We start from the raw sequence: 15,571 nt of genomic DNA on the forward strand, positions 1-15,571 counted from the left end.
GTCAGAGAAAGTTGCTAGTGCTTGAAGAATAGATGGAGCGTTGAGGGAGATAGCTACTGTAGTTGACTTCAACAACAAGGAGACTTGATTTGGTGTACACGGGGCGTAGTCGCTAACTCGTCTATTGATTCAGCTGCTGCCAAGTGGTAGAGTCTCATGGACAAGACCTTCGCAGCTTCGCAAGTCTTCAATCCTCTTCACTGCATGGAGATCATTGCCCTGAAAATAATAGCCAGTCTCAGATGCCAACGTTTTCCGCCACAAGGCAAGTAATCTTATTGGTGGTTGAAACAGTATCAGGACTTGGTGTCCTGCGTTGAGACACCATCTTCCACCATCTTCACATGCTGGAGCTGCTCTGCTTCTGCTCTGCTTCTGCACTCACTCCAACGCCATGAACGGGAAGGATCACCACCTACTTGACGTATTGGCAATACCGTGAACCGCGGAAGGCATCTCGAGAAAGCCTCAAGACGGTCGACGGCAGTTCCGTTTGCAACCCTAAGAAGCCCCTCGTTACCCTCGCTGGTCGATATGGACAACTCATCGTTTCATTTTCAACCACAGCCCCCATACACCATAGAAAAACACGCCCCATTCTTGACCGCGACATCGGACGAAAACCTTCGTTGGTATTTTACCCATCAATTAGGTTTAAGGCCACATGCCGCGGATGCAGCAGGCATAGCACATCTGCACCATCATAGTGCATCTGGATTGTATTTGAGGCGGTCTGCGGCTTCACTGGCCTATGATACATCGCGGAACACCACGAGGTCCACCGAAAGACTCCCAGCGCACGCTACGACAGTCAACAACTCTTGGAGAATTTAAACAGAATTTGAATCACTCAGGATATCCTCTCAACTTCCAAAGATCACTTCTCTATTATTCTCCCTCACTCTAGCCTTTCGACATTGACTGCTCTATCTTGGTTGACTGTCGACCCAACAACTCGCTTAGGTCTCTCACTCCTCCTCACCACGACAACCCACACCCCTATCCGCTCCACGCTCCTTCAAGCTCGCCTAATCCTTTCCCAGCAGGTGGGGTTTAGTACCTGTGGACCCCTCAATGCGTCCAGTAAACCCATGTCAACGCCTTCTAAACCCAGCTTCAAGAAGTTAAAACACCACAGCAAAAGTCGGTCACGACGATTCCAGACCTCTGACACCTTCGTGTGTTGAGGTTGCGGGAGCAATAGCCGCCTCGGCAGCCAAATATTGATCCACCCAAATCGAATCCGTGGCGTTTGCTGTGGTCTATATGCTCTGACGGGTCCCACTGCATCTCGCATATCAGCCAACGGCTCACACTACTCTCAACGTTCGAAAACACTTTTAACCAGCGACGGGCTCGAACTGGAAAAATATTCGAATTGATTGGGATTGTTACGAGGGATTGGAAGATATTCAACTCTCGAATATCGAATCATTTTTGGGTCCTGGCATCATTGTGAATAAGTCATCTAATGGTTAAAGATGCCTTCCCCATCGAAACGTTCGAGACAACTCGACTACCTTTCTACCAAGTTCAGCAACCATTCATTTTCTAGCATAGCTTCGGGGTCGGATGCAGGAACATTCCATTCAGCACACGCTCAACCGGTGCCAGTAGAGCTGGTACCAGTGTCTCGAAAGTCAGTCACAAAGGAAATCGTTCAAGCTATATCTCCCGCAAACTCCGCCCAACCTCCCACAATCTCTTCAGTTCGAATGATCAGACAAGACTCTGGATTCTCAGACGGGTTGCCACGATCCAACCGCTCATCGATGTCGTCCTCATCAGTCCGTCGTTCCTCTCTATCAAAACGAGAACCCAAGCGAAGAACGACGAACTCATCACTATCATCCTCGACAAGACCTTCAACCAAACGTGCCTCGAGATCAACACCGAATGGTATATCACGCTCCTCAACCTCCTCAGGTCAACGACCAACTATGCAACAGCGTCACACGACCCCATACAACCAACCAGCCTACCAATTCTTCCACTTCCCAACCTTCACCGACCCAAGAGACCCCCCACAAGTAGAAGAAGAATCTCCAACATCTCCACCACCACCACCAGCGACAGTACAATACTGGACATCGGATTCCACTCGCCGGCTCGAATACGCAGCCATAGACGCGGCATCACGCGGTGTAAAAGGATTCTTGATAAAAATGATGCCGGACTGTATCCTCCCACCAAGCTCGCGACATACACGATTTTGCAAGGGCGACGACGAAGACGAGGATCTCGGGAGTGTGCGGCGGTATCGTCTTCATTTGCCGGAAGAGAGATGTCCGATCACAAGCGGCAAGGGGAAGGGGTTCTGGAAGGGACTTGGGTGGGGACGGTCGCGGAGAGGAAGTTGTTGATTTAATGGGATGATGAGATATGGAGTATATGACTGATGAGATGGATTTGGTTTGTTTTGTTGAGCGTGCATTAGCATTGTGCTGGAGCTAAATACCCCCCGTTGCGTTTGTGTGCTCCACTTGGAGCGTTGATGATTTTATGGCGATGTTGGATTTGGTGTTATGTGAGAGGGATGCTGGTGGAGTGGTGCATGAGGTTTTGAATGGCTAGATGTTTTTCTGGATACATGAGTTTATCTAGGGCATATTATATATATATCATAGAGGGAGTAATAGAAATGATGAGTAGTAAGCTAGCTCGTGTGGTTGAGAAATACACACTCTTTTCTGTCTCGCTTCAGTGGATATCACAATGCCGTAGAGTTCCAGGGTTGAGACGACAACCTAGCATCAACTGATCTCAGCTCGTTCTTCTTCCTAGAATTAAGTTGTAAATTAATGACCTAAAACATTTTTACTACTAACATATTCCAGTCACTGGCCACTCATCGCATATCGACTTGTCCCACCATAGTAGATATTAACAGCTTTCCTAGATGAGTTTCATACTTCTCGAAACAAAACGCCAAACCGCATTCAAAAAGAGCCCGTCGCCCTGGGTATTCGCATCATTCTGCATTATACAACAAGTTAAACATTCCATCCGCCCCAAACACAACTCATTCACACACTCGCATGTACCGGCGCATTAGGATCCTGCTTACTCGCACTCCCCCTATGCGAAAAACAATACACCGCATCCAACACCGTACTAACCGCAAAAAGCAACCTACGCATCATCAGCCACCTTCATCCCTCCTTATCTTTCTCGACAATACATACCACTCAAAAGCCCCAAACACAGTCGCCGCCCGACTAACCCCACAACTCCCCGTCCCAGCCCAACACCAATCCCCCAACACCACAGCGAACGCCACGAAGCCGGCGAACCAGAAGATCATCGTTACTGCATCGACGGCGAGGATCGCGTATTTGTGCGCGAAACGCGGGAAACGGAGGGGGGTGAGGATGAGGTAGGTGAGGGCGAGGAGTGTCCAGATTGCGCAGAAGAGGAGGAAGGAGGGTTGGGAGGGGCGGTCCCAGGGGTAGTAGTTTAGGGGGGCCCAGAGGTGGACGACTGTGGGTTGTTAATATATATATTTGTGTGTGTGTGTAGTTGGAGGGGAAAAGGAGGAGGGTACGTACCGTAGGCTGTTAGGCCGAGGGAGATGATGGCGAAGATCAGTTGGGTGACGCGGAGGGGGAGGGTGAAGACTTGGGTGTTGATCATGATGGAGGTTTCTTGTTATTAGTTGATAATCGTATGTGAGTTGAAAAATTTGCTGTCGGCTTTGTATTTTGTTAAGTGATGGAAGATTGAAGTTGCGATTTGATGTGGCAAGTATATCACTTCTTTGTTATTCCCCAAAACCGGTTTCTGGCTCGACCTACCAAACAGACAAAGAGAAATATCACACTGACTTGGACGGCTAGGCATAGAAGAATATATATTAGATGTATAAACCCCTTGACCGCGGCGCAGGTTATCTGAACCATCTAATGCGTAAGCGAACTAATAACACAACAATATCTTAGGACCGCGGAAGAAAGCCTCGTCACCAACAGCCTCAACATGAACTCCCCGCGTTTCATCTCCCGGAATGGAATACGATTGACCAATTCAATTGGTATTATTGCTCGGCCTTCACAGTTGGGCAGTGTTCGTTGTGGTCAACTGACGTGCGAGGTGGGGTAAAACTTGTTATGAGTGCCGTGCCACGCCCTTCAGGGATGAATGTATTCGTTGCTTCTCAGCCACAACGTGCTTGGGATCTTGGCGTTGAAATCTGAGTGACCCTCTTTCGTTCGTGATTTCTTGTTTGGCTTTCGCGATGTGAATGTTGTGTGAGCTGAGTGATGGAGGGAGGTGTCGCAAAATCGTGTGTTAGGAAACCGCGAGATGAGGTGCTGAGCTGAATCAGGTGACGTCACCTGAGCTTGTCGATGCTTCAGGTTGCCCATCCCAAGAAGACATTCCTTCTACAGGCGAAATGAGGATATAATAATCTGCAAGAGTCAGCACGGTTGAATTGGAATCCAAGGCTTGTTTCTTCAATACCTCCTAGGCAGATGGCATTACTGACACTGGTTCCCAGTTTCCAGGTCCCGAGGGAATTCGATACCAAAAGTCCAACAACTCCAAAAACTCCAAAAACTCCACATCACGATGTATTTCGGGGATAAAACTGCAGCGAAAGACCTTGATGATATCCCAGACTGTCTGGCGGTCGGCGAGCGAATCGAAATGGCGAAAATAAGACATGTGGCAGCTTGCAATCCCCATTCCAGTTCTCAATGAATGATTCCATTTATCCTTCGGCGCCTTTGGCTGTAAAAGCTCCTCCTCGGAAATACCTATCCACGTCCAGCAGATTTAAGACATATCAAGATTCCGCAGATTTCGTACAGCGCTTTGTCGAAATTGTTCTAGGGTTTTGCGCTCGAGTTGTCTGATATTATCGTCGTGAGCGGCTTTGGTTTTGCTCACGATCGCCACAAAGTCTGAGATATATTTGTCTCCATCCTTCACATGTTTCGCGAGAAATCGAACCCCTTTTTCTTGTCTCTGGGCTTCGTCATTATAGCATTTCCTTGATTCTAAGGCGAAACGCATTCTCGACCAGCGATTGCTGCGTGTCCCTACTGTTACAGGCAGATGTAGCCTTTCCATAGCTCTCTGCATCTTTTGAGTTGACCATCGGCCATCGTCCTCCCAGCGTGCGACTATATATTGCAACTCCCGGTAAATATCTTCTTCGCTGATGAAGACAGACTCTCGACAATCAAGACAAGGCCCGGCTCGTTCTTCAACATCGCCGCTGCCCATTACCATAACTTCTTCATGTTTCCCTGGGCATGGGATTTCTCCTGGTTCGGTGTCCTTGCCATGAAGTTCGCATTCATGGCAAAACTTGTTGTAGCCATCGCAGTACCGGACCAGGGGCCCAGTTTCGCGGTCCATACACTCATACACATATTCCAAGTAATAACACATGTTTCGCAGATACTCGTCGGTCGAATTCGGATTTCGTGGGCGTTGAAAGGGTGTTGCTCAAATGGAAGCAGAATCTATGAACTTTTGTGAGGATGAAGAAACAGTCAATGGAAATTGAGGTACGGTGAAATGACCCAGGCTTAAGAGTAGATACTAATAGAAATTAGGCTAGATTTGTGGATGAAGAAGCTTATAATAGCTCTACCAGCCCACTAAGCCCACTCAAAAACCCACGACTAGAGTAGTAACGAATACCATCTATGGCAGAGCTCTTGGCGTTGAGATGAATTCAATTCATGGCCAATTGACATTGGAGAAAGAGCTTTTTTTCGGTGCATTTGAATGAGTTCCAATGAAGTAACCAGACCAGAACTTCGACTTTCCCAGACTTTTGAAAATTTTTGTTGCCAACATTCGTCATAACTAAGCAACCAGACATAAAACATGAGTCTCTTCAAATTTTTCTTCAGGAGCTGTTGCAGACGGTGTTCCAATCAGCGATCGTTCTAGAACCATAAGTCTGGCTTAGTATGTGGGTTCTTGATAAAGTTTTTAGCTCCGGCACTCAGTCACAGCTTAGCTTCTTTGGCAATGGATTGGCCGCAACGGTACCTTTCTCTATTCTCATTTCGGAATAGACTTTCATTCTCGGAGGTCTAGAAGCAGACAGAATCAGGTACCAACCTGATAACCACCCTCCACCCTAAATACCCCTCCACGATATGCCTATCCACGAAATCAACTTCTTCACGACCCAACATCTTCAAACACACTCATTTATCCAACAGCTGAAAGAAAATCACATCTTCATACCGACGACTTCGAAATGTTCGAGATAATCCCTCGTCTTTACCTCTCCGAATTTCCCAAGTCAATTCCTTCCAATATCACACATATACTCAACATGTGTACGACGCCTCATCCCGCCGATCCTAGCAGAACCTACCTCCACATTCCCATGAACGACGTCGACCACATCGCACCACACATCGAGAAGATCATCAACTTCATCGACAACGCCCATCAAAGCAATGGCACCGTCCTCGTTCACTGTTCGCTCGGAATCAACCGCTCAGCATCCGCCGTCATCGCCTATCTCTGCCACCACAACAAGATCAACTCCACCGAAGCCCTGGCTTTTCTCACCACCAAGAAGAATGATGTGCTCCCATGTACATTATTCTTGAAGCAGATCGACCGATACTTTCAACGCAAAGCCAGTGGAAAGGATCCTCTTGGTGGAGGTGGATTCCCTAGAAATATACGGGCACGGAAGATTGGAGGAGGAGTTGGAAATAATTCGAAAACTTGTGTTTGAAGGATATATTTACTTCATATTATACCACGGCGTTCTGGTAAGAACTTCAAACAACTTTCCAAATAACTGAATTGACTAACCGTTGTAACTAGGCTACCTACCAACCACACAACATCACCATCACTATCCCGATCATCTCATCTCTTATTGGAGTTTCATCACAGGTCGGAGTTATGGAAAGGGGCTTCTTTACTATGACGATTACAGGCGTTGGGTCGCGGCTCAAAAAGATACCCTTGTCGGCGCTGTTGGATACTGTATCACACTATTTGGGTTATTGTACTTGTCAGCAGACTTCTGCTCTTTATGTTTCAGCTTTATACCCTATTATACCCAATTACATTGTAGTGTTGAATACAAATAAATTACCCAACTCGTGTTATGCTTGAAAATGGTGACCTGTGAAACTAAGTACCATGAATGAGATCTGTGGTCGTTGTCTCTGACATTAATAGTTTACCCTTAACCACAGGCGAAATCCCTCTGGCTAATCCTACACTTCGTAACATACTTACTTGTCTACACAGCCCACGTCCCGGTGCAGACTATGTACCTGGCAGACAAGCTCAGGCCCGCAGTCTCAAGAGCACTTCGAGCAGAAAAGCTGTCACAATGCCCACAATCTGTAAGCTGCTCAAGTGTTCGCTTCAAGGGGTAGGAAGAACGTAGTAGTGGATGATAAATCAAGACCGCTCGAAAATTCTGATTCCTTTCACATTATCCTCGTGAACTTGGAGCAGCGACATAAGTACCACAATCTCAACTTCCGCATCAAATATTCCAGTTTACCAAAACTTTCGGAAGAATCAATTGAAGAATGTGTTTCACAGCGAAGAAGAAGGTTTTGTCAACACACTATCAACATCGCTCGAAACGCTTTTGATTTTCTTGCTCAGAACTCGGTATGAGCAATAAACTCTACTCAACATTGTTTTATCAATAAGCTCTCATGTAGGAAACTCATTCCCGTCCTCGAGTCATCGACATCTCAATATTTACTTGATATGAGGAAGCGGAATCTTGGTTGAAGTGTCTTGGTTAACATTTCCATTTAAGTGCCATGCGAAAGCAGTCTTGTCTCTCTAGGGATATCCCCAACGGAAAGTTGTGAGAAGCATAACAACAATTACCTTATCCATTTCTTCATTCATTGATACTTTGAAACTCTCTAATCTTAATTGACGGTGAACACGATCCCCAAGAAGAATATCAAAGTCAGACGACGTTTCAGTCCAAATAGTTTCGGATAAGCTCTCGCCGAACGTGACGTTCGGAGCCTCAAAAAATATCATCAAAGGTGAGGAGGAGCGAGAAAAACAATAACGATTGCCTTTGCTTCTTTCTTTGTTCACCGAAAATTTGAAGCTCCGAGGATGATTTCTACTTTTCCATTCCGATTGACGGCCAGAACGAGTTCAAAGATCCGCATCAGGATTTGAACCTAGGATTAGGATTTGGATTAGAGTTCAGTGAATCCAAGCAACACCACATGACAGAAAAGATACGTCTGTATCGTACCTCTGTACAGTCAGACAACTCATTCCGAAAACCACCCCAGAAATCAGCTTACATTAAGCATGTACAGCAGCACCCCATGTCAACGTAACGGCAAGGCTGCATAATCTCACCCGAACGTCCCATCACACGATCAACCGCTGCACTACAACGGCCGAAGATATGCAGTACGACACCCGAATCACAAATCAAGCACTTCTCCCCGAATTGCAGCTTAAGACTTCAAGCACATCATGCATCAAGGGTCTCGGTCATCGCCGAACAAAGTTTGCATTATCTAAGTATACCAAAGAACCAGCTCTAGCTATCTACTTCTATGTATCTTAAACCTTGCCTTCGATCTCACGTGCACTATGTTTCTCATCGCTCAGATCATCTCCAGTCTCAATGTCTTTTGTGGGAATAGCAGCCGTTGCACCAGCTGGCGCTGCTTCCTCGAATTTTCTACCTCTCTTCTCTGGGCCGACTGAAGTTGTGAGGATGATTCCGACGGCGATGATAGCGGTTGCGACAGCCATGACAGGACCATAAGCAGGTACACTCGGTCCACCCTCGTCTTTGACGCTGATGTTTTCGGCGAGTGCGTTGACGATCTGGGCAGAAGGGGAGGAAATCATGTTCCCGAGCTGGTAGGTGATACCTGGGAAGGAAGAGCGGAAGGCGACGGGGGAGAGCTCATTGAGGTGGATTGGAATGACGCCCCAGGCTCCTTGGACGAAGAATTGGATTAGGAAACCGGTGGCGGAGAGGGCGTGTTCACCGCTTGGGAGGATCCAGGCTGGAATCATGAGAGCGCTCATGAATGCTGAGCCGATGATTGCACGACGACGACCGACGAATTGGGAGGTGTAGCCAATAACGCATCCACCTACGCAAGCTCCTACTTTCATCCAGATGGAAGCGCGGGATGCAGCTGCGTTGTTTAATCCTTTTGCTTCGCGCATGAATGTGGTGTAGGAGTCTTGAGAAGTGTGACTGGATGATTGTTAGCGGAGAATAATGATCAAGGTGGGTTATCGAGCTTACCTGTAGAAATTGAACCAAGTCATGAGAATGACACAGTAAATGCACATCTTCCATTCCTTTGCAAGCATGACCTTGGTTTCCTTGAAGAAGGCACCAGCAGTGATGTTCTTGTGGCCGTTCTTCTTAGCTTCCAAGAACTGCTTTGATTCAGGGAAACAGATTCTGATGAGTCCGATACCGATGGAGATACCAGCGGCAGCCCAAAAGACAGTCTTCCAAGACTCAACAGCTCCTCCAACTCCCAAGTTGGCACAGGCAGCAAGAACATAACCAAAAGCATAACCTTGTTGTAGGATACCTGACATCAAACCTCTGGCATTGACGGGACAATGTTCTAGAGCCATGGCAATAGCATTACCGTAGACACCACCCATGAAGAGACCGAAAAGACTTCTGACAGCCAAGAACTGTTGGAAAGTAGTACTGTAAATGGTTGCGATCTGTAGCAGACCGAGAACGATCATATTGATAACCATAGGCCATTTTCGTCCGAACTTGTCTCCTGCGAGACCAAAGAATGCGGCACCGACTGAACGGAGAAGAAGGGTCAGAGTGATAGCTGTGGTGATATTCGTGTTAGATTGCTTGTAGTATTTGGCGAATTTGACGGTTTGAATGGAGAGAGCGTGAAAGTCGAAAGCGTCAGCTGTCCATGCTAGAAAGCCGCAAACGAAGAAAAGCCACTTGATAATGTCAGCCTGTGTTCTTCCCAATAGGATATTCCCGATTAATCTTCCGAAGCACAACGTTCGTGCCGGCACATGTTGTGCCTCGCGAATGCATCAACCCGCTCCGAACAAGCTTAAAAAAGTGACCAACTTACATCTCGCGCGCTCAGCTGAGCCATCAAACTGATCGGGTTCTTTAGAGGTTCTGGACTCTGCCATTCCGTGTGTTCCTCTCCAAAATCGTTGGTGACCACAACTCTCTGCTTCCATTTGAACAGATCCAAAAAGCTTTGCTTGGCCGTAGGAATGATGCCCTTGGCGATAGGGTCTGCCGGCTCGTTTGCCGTCGTCATGCTGGGCGAAGACATCTTGATTCGCAAAGTGGCTTTTCGACAAGAGAAATATATTGAAAGCTTGAATTCTCGGCCGCAGAAAATGGCTGAAGTCCCAAGAACGAGGCTTTTTTACCAAGAAGAACAAGACATCCAAGAGTGAACTTTGGGGCTTCTTAAGGCTTTTATGTGTGACCCTTCCAATTGACCTACGGTAGGTCCTCGGATTGCTCCCCGCGATTCACTTCTTCGAGCGAAGCATTCACCGACATGTCACCGTTGAGGATGTGCAGCCAAGGCGGCCAAGTCCCAATGTGAAGTCCAGCCAAGGTGAATTGATCGTTTATCGGAGCACATCGCGTAAGCTTTGTTTGAAGCATCTCGACCTCCCCTCCATCACGCACCCAATAAACATCCTGATGGAGATTGTAATTCTGCGGGGTAACTTGGCAATGAGTACCGCGTCTGCTTGGCTGACGGACAAGCTCCGTTTGCAGGTTAGGTGCGGCAGGAGTTTATGGATCAATCGTGGTTAACATGGACATCGATGCGACGCGGGCTGGAATTGGGAGCCAATTTGAGGTTGTGAGCGACGTTGGATAGCCTCCAGTTGCTTGGGAGATGGATTCATGATAAGTATGTAGTCTAGATGTGGCGCTCAGTCAGTTGCCGGCTCGAATCTAGATTGATGTGTGCCTCCGTGCGGAGGTTTTTTTCTGGGGAGCCAAGAATGGGTGGCTTGCGACGAAACCAAAGTTACGAGTACTCGATTCGGAGAATATTAGGTAGTGAGTAGCAAGAAGTATATGAAAAATAAACATAATTAACCACTGGGAATAGGAATACTAGTCTACAATCGAGTAATGTTCCTGCTTCAACCTCTTTACTTCGAAGTTCCCGTCGTGAAGTCAAGTAGTAAACCTCGCTTATTCGCGGAGTGCATATCTAGTCCCAAGTACCTACCACTGGGTACAAAATGTCAACCTCTGTAGATCTCAAAAAGCACAAGACAAATGATCACACCTCAGTACGCGTACGCCCTGCGATACAAATATCTTGGGGTCTGTGAGACATCAATCGACCCCAAAGCAAAAAGCTCGTGGGATATCTGATCTCCTTGGCTTCAGGAACCTCCAAGAAACGCTGAAACGAAGTAAAGTATCAACACAGACACCAAAGCCGACCAAGACGCTAGAAGTGAAGATTGAAAACTTTTGAAGGAACAGTGAAACTTTTGCGACCGAAAGGGAAAGAAAGGAGCGGTGAGGATGAAGATAGCTCATTATGTGCGACCAGATCTGTATGCAGACGGTTTCTGGCGGAAGTGTAGATAAGAATAAGCAAGTAGGATCTATAGGGAAACATGCATCTAGTCACTAGAGTCTCCGCTTCGGGCAAGAATGCGGAGGTGGGTTCTGTTAGGAGCTTCCGCGACCTAGCTTTCCTTGGACTGTAGAACGTTTGAAACAACCTTGGAAGATAGCATCAGCTCAAATGCGTGGTCCTAAGCGATACATTACACAGATTTATCTTGTGTTGCGTTCTATTTGGTGCGACACAGGGAAAGGATTTCCGATGGTATGGCATCAGAAAGTCTTTCGATCAGTCCATATTAGTTGAGTTGACGACCATGCTGCGTCAAGAATAGCAATCAGAACATTGAGGAACCACAGAAGATATGTTACCCAATGCACTCTCGCACAATCACCAGTTCTTTTAATATCATTCATTACTGATACAAAATTGCAGCTTCAGTCTTAGATCCTCCATCGCACGACCTCACGAGATCCAATCCACGCTAGGATCCCTCGTGTCTACAGAACAGTGGTGACACTCTGCTACCTCACAAGCTCCAGGACAAACTCTCAACCCGCCAGAATTTCTGCTTCCAGTCCCCGTAAACCTTCCATAAATTCCCACTCTATCGACTTCAGGAGTTTGTGGCATTTTCTGCTGAATGATCGCTAGACGAGCGGCTTTACGATCCACAGACTCGGGGCTAAAGCTATCTGCTTTTGAGGTATGATTTGAAGGTATCTCGATTTTCAGGTCACATCTCAGCTCCGTTGGGGTAGGCGGCTGTGGCGATGGACATACAGATGGTGGCCGTACCTTGATCCAAGTACTGGTCTTTTGTGACTTTCTGGCATTGTCCACGGTTGTCACGCATCTCATAACATCAGCTGAACTGGTTTTTCGGTTAGCTGGACATGTATCTATGGAATGACCAATCTCTGGAGACACCGAAGTTCGGGAAGGAGCCTTCGGTTGAATTTGAATTGCTCCCTTGAACTCGATTAGTGGCAGAGTCTCCGATCGAATGATCTTCCGCGGCGCTTCCTCCGTTTCTTGTTGAATGTACCGTGCATATGAAAGCTGTCTTGGAGTGAGTGCCGTAGAAGAGACTCCAGAGTGCCCGCAATGTATATCCAGCCCTAAATCGTAAAGATGTTTTCCATGAGGTTTGGGCGCCATTTCGATTGCAGGGAGAGGTGTATGCCAGTCATTGGTCGTTTTCCTTGGAGGCAAAGGTGGAAATGATATGACATCGGCAAGTTCTGATAGGCGTGTCTCAGAGACAGTGAGTCGAGGTCGCCGTCGTGCATCCATAGCTGATTGTTTCTTTTGTTTTGCGCTTCTCAAAGGGTCTCGAGCAGGTTCTGAATCACTTTTGTTTAACTTCTCGAGGGGTGACTTCTTGGTTTCGAGAATCGAGGAATCCCCTAAGGCTGGTACTAGTGTCGAGGCAGCTGTTGGCGGCCACTCCTGTAAGCCCGGGAAGAACGAAGGCGTTCGAGTGACCGCCTCGAGATAATTCTCAATTTCTTGCTCTTTACTTGCAGCGGCTGGCGTTGGTAATGGAGTGACAGGTTCTGACGTGAAATAACTTGTCTCGGGCAACTTACAATTTCTCAGTGGCGATCCTGCTTGTGAGTTTGGAGGTTTCCAAATCACTTCATGCATGCTCTTTTGTGAGTTGTTGCGCGATCTCTCGGTTGGAGTCTTTGGGGGTGAAAAGCCTTTATGAAGAAAGTCAAATTGCGCAGGCATCTCATCATCAGAGTTACCACTGCTGTCATGGGTGAACATTACTTGATGAAGGCTATGTCTCGGGGAGGCCTGCGACGTTCGGGCTGAATAACCAGTCTGAAGATAATCTTCTGTCCCTTTGGGTTTGCGTACGGACTTTCTCCTGGACCAGCTAGAACGTCGCCGCTGATGGGTTTTCTTGGGGGTCGTAAAATCATCATGAGAAGTTTCAATCGTACTCCCTGCAGGTGTTGATGTCGTAATGATGGGCGGACCGGTGTGAGCAGTGGGGTCCACAGATTTCCGTCTCTGTATCTGTTTATCCACGAGTTTTGTAATTGCTTCTATGTCCTCGTTCGTGATGAGGTATGTACCTGAAGCACGCCTTTGGTATAAGCTCCCAGGGCAATTGTGCTTAACGCCAGCCTTATCCTTATCTTTGCATTCAATGTTTGATAGTGGTGTGCTTCGGTCGACTGAACTTCTCGAAGAAGTAGTTGTTTGTGGAGTACTTGCTCTTCTCAAAGTGATTGATGCTGGTGGTTCCAATGGCTCAACGCGGGTTGATATGACCTTTCGCATCGTCATCATTTGGCGAATAGTACCGACCAAGTCGTCCACGATAGTTAAGCTGAGTTTGCGATCGGTTTCCAGAGAGATGGCAACCTCTTCTTTCTTGACTTTTGCATCGGCGAGAGCAGCCGTTCCAGTAGTCAAAACCTCCGAGATCATTGGTAAAGACTGTTTGTCAATGCGTTTTAAGTGAAATGAGCTCCACCTTCTTGGTTTTGAGGCGGTCTTCTGGTCGAAGAAGGTTGAACTTTCAATCTCTTTGCGCCATGCGTCGTAACTGTTCTGACTACTGCGAGAAATTGTAGAACCAGCCATAAATGCCTTGATTTGCTTCAATCGTTCTCTGGCGCGATGCCTTCTATGACGATGCCTTCGTCTCTCGCCTTCATCCTCAATATTTTCCAGCGATCCAGGTAGTGGCATCGTCCGCGAGCGATTGAGTCTCGGCATCATAGTCAGGCTCACTGAGCTCCTTGATCTAGGTTTGTATGGAGGGCATGAATCATGGTTGCTCATCGGCGGAGGAGACAGGCGTTGAGGGTCGACCGGACTATTTCCTGAGTCGCATGAATGGCAAGATGATCCTCCAGAGGACAGAATTGGACTCAAACGACCATTTGTAGATTTATTCAAATCATCAGACGCCGGACTTGTTTGTTTCTGCGTTGATCGGGGTGACGAGCCGGCTCGAGCCGTGAAGTAACCATCTTGGCGTTGAGGTTTCGTTCCAGGCGGAGTTTGCAGTAATGAATGAGAGAATTTAAGCTGATGATTTGCAACAGGCCGAGGCGAGATTACCTCCAACCGGTTCAGGCCGGTCGCATTTTGTAAATATAAATCATCTTGCGGCGTGGGTGGTGGATCTCCATCTCGACTTGATCCAGATGGCGAAGCGTTATGAGCGTAGGGAGGAGTCTGGAGTACCGCCGGTTGGAAATCCAAAGGAGTGACTGATAGAGAGCTGGGGGAGCTAAGATTTGAAGACATCAGGTTTCGTTAGGTATGTGTTTCTGTCGGGCGCAATGAACATGGTGGATCAAGGAAAGGAATTGAGGATGATGTTAGGAACTGCTAAGGATGTGCCAAAATTTGAACTGGAGAATCAAGATGCTCCAATCTAGATTTGTCGCCGCAAACCAAAACAATGGGAAAGTAGGATGAAACTGGAAGTCACGACCCATTTCTTACCTTGACAAGAAGAAAAGAAGAAGGCAAGAACGATTGCGAACATGAACTATTTCTCTCAACGATACTTCACAGAAGCTGGGGAAGACCCTACAATCAAGCGATAAGAATCAGAAGAAGCGGTCAAGTAAATGATTGGAGTAATGTAGTTGTCAGGTTGATGATACCGATGTCTGGCGCTGGAGGTCGAAGATTCAAATTGACAGAAGTCTGGTCATGTGACAGAGCCTCGATAACTACTAATATTCTGAAATCACGGCAAAGACACTTTTACTTCTCTTACTTCGATCGCATATACCCTTTAAATGCCGAATGATGATGATAATGGCCAGAGATCCTGGAGATTTGGAGCTTCAGGATGTAAACGTCACATGATCAATCTACCCCCTGTTACCGTGTTCCTATACTTTAGACTTGCGGGCGTGGAAATAATCATGATGTTTGATACAGAATGAGAGATTGATCTTTGACGTGAGTCAGGGCACAAGGTCGTAGCAAAACGATAACTCAAGAATGATAACAAATGT

The 15,571-nt window shown here is 47.1% G+C and overlaps 6 protein-coding genes across 6 annotated transcripts; 2 read left to right on the forward strand and 4 right to left on the reverse strand.

Annotated features, from left to right (window-relative positions):
• Positions 1-1,481: 1,481 nt before the first annotated feature.
• On the forward strand, positions 1,482-2,363 carry GLAREA_00015 (uncharacterized protein; the record flags this gene model as incomplete). The annotated part of the gene is made up of 1 exon (XM_008084775.1): positions 1,482-2,363. One exon carries the CDS (start codon positions 1,482-1,484, stop codon positions 2,361-2,363), a length of 882 nt encoding a protein of 293 aa, XP_008082966.1.
• Positions 2,364-3,026: 663 nt separating this feature from the next.
• On the reverse strand, positions 3,027-3,633 carry GLAREA_00016 (uncharacterized protein; the record flags this gene model as incomplete). The annotated part of the gene is made up of 3 exons (XM_008084776.1): positions 3,027-3,132; positions 3,186-3,480; positions 3,549-3,633. 3 exons carry the CDS (start codon positions 3,631-3,633, stop codon positions 3,027-3,029), a joined length of 486 nt encoding a protein of 161 aa, XP_008082967.1.
• A 1,143-nt stretch (positions 3,634-4,776) lies between these two features.
• Positions 4,777-5,397, reverse strand: GLAREA_00017 (uncharacterized protein; the record flags this gene model as incomplete). Its single annotated transcript, XM_008084777.1, has 1 exon — positions 4,777-5,397. The coding sequence occupies one exon, from the start codon at positions 5,395-5,397 to the stop codon at positions 4,777-4,779; it is 621 nt and encodes a 206-aa protein (XP_008082968.1).
• A 904-nt stretch (positions 5,398-6,301) lies between these two features.
• Positions 6,302-6,715, forward strand: GLAREA_00018 ((Phosphotyrosine protein) phosphatases II; the record flags this gene model as incomplete). Its single annotated transcript, XM_008084778.1, has 1 exon — positions 6,302-6,715. The coding sequence occupies one exon, from the start codon at positions 6,302-6,304 to the stop codon at positions 6,713-6,715; it is 414 nt and encodes a 137-aa protein (XP_008082969.1).
• A 1,838-nt stretch (positions 6,716-8,553) lies between these two features.
• On the reverse strand, positions 8,554-10,292 carry GLAREA_00019 (MFS general substrate transporter; the record flags this gene model as incomplete). The annotated part of the gene is made up of 3 exons (XM_008084779.1): positions 8,554-9,205; positions 9,257-9,939; positions 10,080-10,292. 3 exons carry the CDS (start codon positions 10,290-10,292, stop codon positions 8,554-8,556), a joined length of 1,548 nt encoding a protein of 515 aa, XP_008082970.1.
• Positions 10,293-12,035: 1,743 nt separating this feature from the next.
• GLAREA_00020 (uncharacterized protein) lies at positions 12,036-14,846 on the reverse strand (the record flags this gene model as incomplete). The annotated part of the gene is made up of 1 exon (XM_008084780.1): positions 12,036-14,846. The coding sequence occupies one exon, from the start codon at positions 14,844-14,846 to the stop codon at positions 12,036-12,038; it is 2,811 nt and encodes a 936-aa protein (XP_008082971.1).
• Positions 14,847-15,571: the final 725 nt, after the last annotated feature.

The sequence above is a fragment of the Glarea lozoyensis genome, assembly GCF_000409485.1.
Source record: "Glarea lozoyensis ATCC 20868 chromosome Unknown GLAREA3, whole genome shotgun sequence".
In the NCBI taxonomy this organism is placed as follows: Eukaryota; Fungi; Ascomycota; class Leotiomycetes; order Helotiales; family Helotiaceae; genus Glarea; species Glarea lozoyensis.